This window comes from Antrostomus carolinensis, unplaced genomic scaffold, assembly GCF_000700745.2.
Source record: "Antrostomus carolinensis isolate BGI_N321 unplaced genomic scaffold, ASM70074v2 scaffold899, whole genome shotgun sequence".
Taxonomy (NCBI): Eukaryota; Metazoa; Chordata; class Aves; order Caprimulgiformes; family Caprimulgidae; genus Antrostomus; species Antrostomus carolinensis.
Window position 1 is genome coordinate 26,207 of NW_010339069.1, and position 4,028 is coordinate 30,234.

General features: G+C 43.3%; 1 protein-coding gene across 1 annotated transcript in view; it reads right to left on the reverse strand.

Annotated features, from left to right (window-relative positions):
- The window catches only part of LOC104530952 (parathyroid hormone/parathyroid hormone-related peptide receptor), a gene marked incomplete at its 5' end in the record, with an annotated part of 24,718 nt that overhangs the window by 770 nt on the left and 19,920 nt on the right, over positions 1–4,028 (reverse strand). The window contains 2 exons of the mRNA XM_010175697.1: positions 812–853; positions 2,695–2,836. Of these exons, the coding sequence (XP_010173999.1) occupies positions 812–853; positions 2,695–2,836 (184 nt within the window). The remainder of the gene's footprint in view (positions 1–811; positions 854–2,694; positions 2,837–4,028) is intronic.

A 4,028-nucleotide genomic window follows, 5' to 3' on the forward strand; every position in this document is an offset into this window, starting at 1 on the left:
AGGAGTGAGTCATCTCAATGTACCATGAGCATCAAGTGTAATTGGGATGAACCACCTTCAGAGGTGCCTGAGTCTCTAAAAATTTCCTCTAGAAAAGAGTTAGCTGACTACTTTAGACTGCATGTCTCACTTTTAGATGGCTACAGTTAGTATGAGATAATTCCCCTTATGATATGAATTTCATCTTGGTTTTATTCCGTAGAATATAAGCAGGATATTTGGAGTTACATTTCCCCTTAAATTCCATAAACTTGGGTTAACCCAGAATTATATTGGGCCATGAAAGTAGCTCAGTTCTTTCTCAGTGTGCATCCACTGACCATCTATTTTCTTAGTTTGCAGCCATAAAAGGAATTAATGGAAACAAAGACATTAAAGCATAATATTCTGTGATTCTGTGATATCACTCTGGAAATAGGAAGAAAAAAGATAAAAAATTCTGGCCAATCAAAAGAACTTGTTGGTTCAGCAACTACTCCATCAATCCACTTTTCTTCCTGCCACAGATGTGAAATTAAGCAGCACTAAACAGCACTTGTGCTGGGAAAAGGAAAGAAAAACCACTTATTTTTTTTCTCCATTAACTACTTCCAGTAGCTCATTTGTTGGCATCATACTGACCTGGATATCTTACACCACCAAAACTGAGGGTATGAATTGTCTATATGGACTGACAGATCTTTCACTGAGTGCAAACCAGGGTTGCATCTCTAGAATAAGTGGGGATATGCTGATGTGCATCCTACTTTACCATCTGTTTGTGGAACTAACCTAACAAAGCAGGGAAATAATTAAGAAGCTGGTGACTTACCTCTCCATTGCAAAAACAGTATATGATGGCAACAAAAAATCCCTAGAAGGAAGAAGAAATGACATATTAATGTTGATCTTGCATGAGATATGTATCTTTTTCCTGATGGTGTTGCCCAGTGTCCCCGTGTTCCTCTTAAATCAATGACATTCTTAATATGCTTCATATAATGTGCGTAAGAAACCTTGCATGGTTCAGTAGCACATGAGAGATGGATAAACACATTTAAGATGAATGAGGGTAGGTTTAGATTAGATATTAGGAAGAAGTTCTTCACTGTGAGGGTGGTCAGACACTGGGACAGGTTGCCCAAGGAAGTTGTGGCTGCTCCTCCCTGGAAGTGTTCTCGGCCAGGTTGGATGAGGCTTTGAGCAACTTGGTCTAGTGGAAGGTGTCCCTGCTGATGGCAGAGGGTTTGGAACTAGATGATCTTTAAGTTCCCTTCCAACCGAAACCATTCTGTGATTCTATGATTCTAGGTAGACTACATAAGCCCTCTCCATGATGGTTTAGCTAACAGGTCTATTTTTGCCCCCAGATCTTTTGCAAAGTTTCTGAGATGGTGATGGGAACCTGGAAAGGTGCCGAGGTCTTCTTCACTGGAGGTGTTTTTGTGCATATTGGATAAATATTTCCAGTGTTTTACATGTAGCTGATCCTGCTGCAGCATGGGAAGATGGTCCTGATGAATTTTTCCAGCCCTAGTTGTAAGTGGGGCTGCCCATGTGTGAGGCAGAACTGGCTGAGTGGAATCAGCAAAGGAATTCAAATGTGAGCAAACCATCCACATATTTTTGTTGACCAATAGTTTACCCAAGTCTTACTGAGGTCACCCACTATTTTATCCCATCTGCACCCAACAGGAGTTGTGGAAGCAAATGAATCATAGAATCAGAATCATAGAATGGTTTGGGTTGGAAGGGACCTTAAAGATCATCTAGTTCCAACCCCCCTGCCATCAGCAGGGACACCTTCCACTAGACCAGGTTGCTCAAAGCCTCATCCAACCTGGCCTTGAACACTTCCAGGGAGTGCAAGCAAATGAATGCAAGCTTGGTCCCCATCTCCCTCACAGTTTCTCTAAACTGTCATCTGGCCCCACCCACTGTTCACCTTTCATGGTCCACACTGGTCAACCATGACGATAGGTGGTAGCGTGCAAGCCAAAAGTTAATCTCTCAGAGGAGTAATGATCAAACACTGCTGTGCTTATAGAGAGTTGTGTATTGTTATTATAACAATACACATTACTATTGTTATTATCATAGAGGTTGCCCAAGGAAGTTGTAGATGCCCCCTCCCTGGAAGTGTTGAAGGCCAGGCTGGATGAGGCTTTGAGCAACCTGGTCTAGTGGAAGGTGTCCCTGCTGATGGCAGGGGGGTTGGAACTGGATGATCTTTAAGGTCCCTTCCAATCCAAACCAGTCTATGACTCTATGATTCTTGCTGCTGTGTCTTATGTAGGACAAGCCCTGTAACTGAACCTACCTTTTGCCCAAAACTAGAACTGAGGAATCAATTCACAGGACTGAAAGACAACTTGGGACAAGCAAATCAGAAGCTAATATGAAACAACATCTATCTGTGAATCTCTACCAGCTTACGTTTAACCTGGATCTAAAGGGATTTATTTTGTGGGGCAAGTTATCTTTCAACAGGAACATTTTTTTGTTGTTTTTTTGTTGGACACACTGAGCCTTTATAGGTTGTATTTTGCAAATATAAACCATTCTGGATGCTAAAATACAGTCAAATCACCTTGTGAATGAAATTTGGTGTATTGCAAAAACAACCCCGCTTCCCAAGACAACACCCTCCACTCTCATTTCCCTCCTCCCCATGGAAATTCTTATAGTTGCCCCTTATTTTAAGAGTTACGATACCTGGAAAGAGTTGAACAGCATTTCATAGTGCATTTGAACTTGCCAAAGAATCCCTGACACATCTGTGTATGGCATAGCCATGAAAACAATATAGTGAACGCCAAACAGAGGCATAAGGACGAGGGTAGATTTCAGCAGCTTCCTGCAGCAATAAGGAAAGAGAAAGACACAGAGGAAATTAGGAGATGGAATGAACTTCCCAGCCAGGCTTCTCCACCTCATACCTTGGACACGAATTGCACACAATTTGTTGCTCACATGCTTCCTTGGCTAGGCTTGGCTCTCTTAAATTTACACAGGCACTAGTCCACCTGCAGTGTCAAACTGTTACTTCTCTCATGGCATGTGACACAACTCATTCCACCCCCCAACATATCTTGATGTCTTAGTCTAATCTTCTCCACATACATACCTCCATGTGGTGCTGCTGTAGGTATTGGAGATGAAGACACTGAGATGTCTTTTTTCAGCCCCAGAATATCCCCAGCTTTGGGTCAGGATCGTGGGTAAAGGTTGGAAGGGTGACTGGAAAGAAATGTGCACTGCTGCTTCCCGCCCTCAGCCTCTGACTGCCACTAAATCCTCTTGTCCCTTAAGGATGGATCTGCTTCAGCTTGCAATGACTGGACACGGTCCTACAGAACCTACAGTAGCTGAAACTGCTTTAGCAGAGGATGTTGGGCTTAATGACCTCCAGAGGTCCCTTTCCAACTTCAATCATTCTGTAATTCTGTGATTCTGCCTGCTTATTGAGGCAAGACACGAAGGTCCATCCTGGGTTAATGCCCCCTGTGCAATGAGCACAGCTGGTGGAGATGGAAGTGCATCTAGGAACAGAGTTTTTTGAGATATCGAAGGGAAGAGGGCAGTGCACTCTGGGGTATGCAGGATGTGAAAACTCTTAGGAGATGCTTTGGACTGCAGTATCACCTGGAAAGTTCTAATTTAAAGAAGAAGCTCCATCTCAGCATAAGACCACTGTTGGGGGTTGGGGGAAGGCACAACACAACCCCAAGTACTTGGCTAGGTTTCCTCCTGAGGGAACCAGGCTTGCCTGGAAGTGATGCTAATTGAAGGATTAAACCTTCTGCCAAGAGTTACAGCAAGTCACCAAGTGCAGGCAATTATTGAGAAGGGCAGACATCACTACCAGAAAGACCTGGTACCTCCTCTGTCCAGCAACTGGAAACCACTGAGGGAATTTAACACATTAAAAAGAGGAGGCCTCATCCAAACCATAATTAATAGCAAGCTTCAGCCAGGGAGAAATAAACAAATAGATAAATCAGAGCCCTGACAGGGCAGCAAAGGAAAATGGAGAGGTGTTTTCCTGC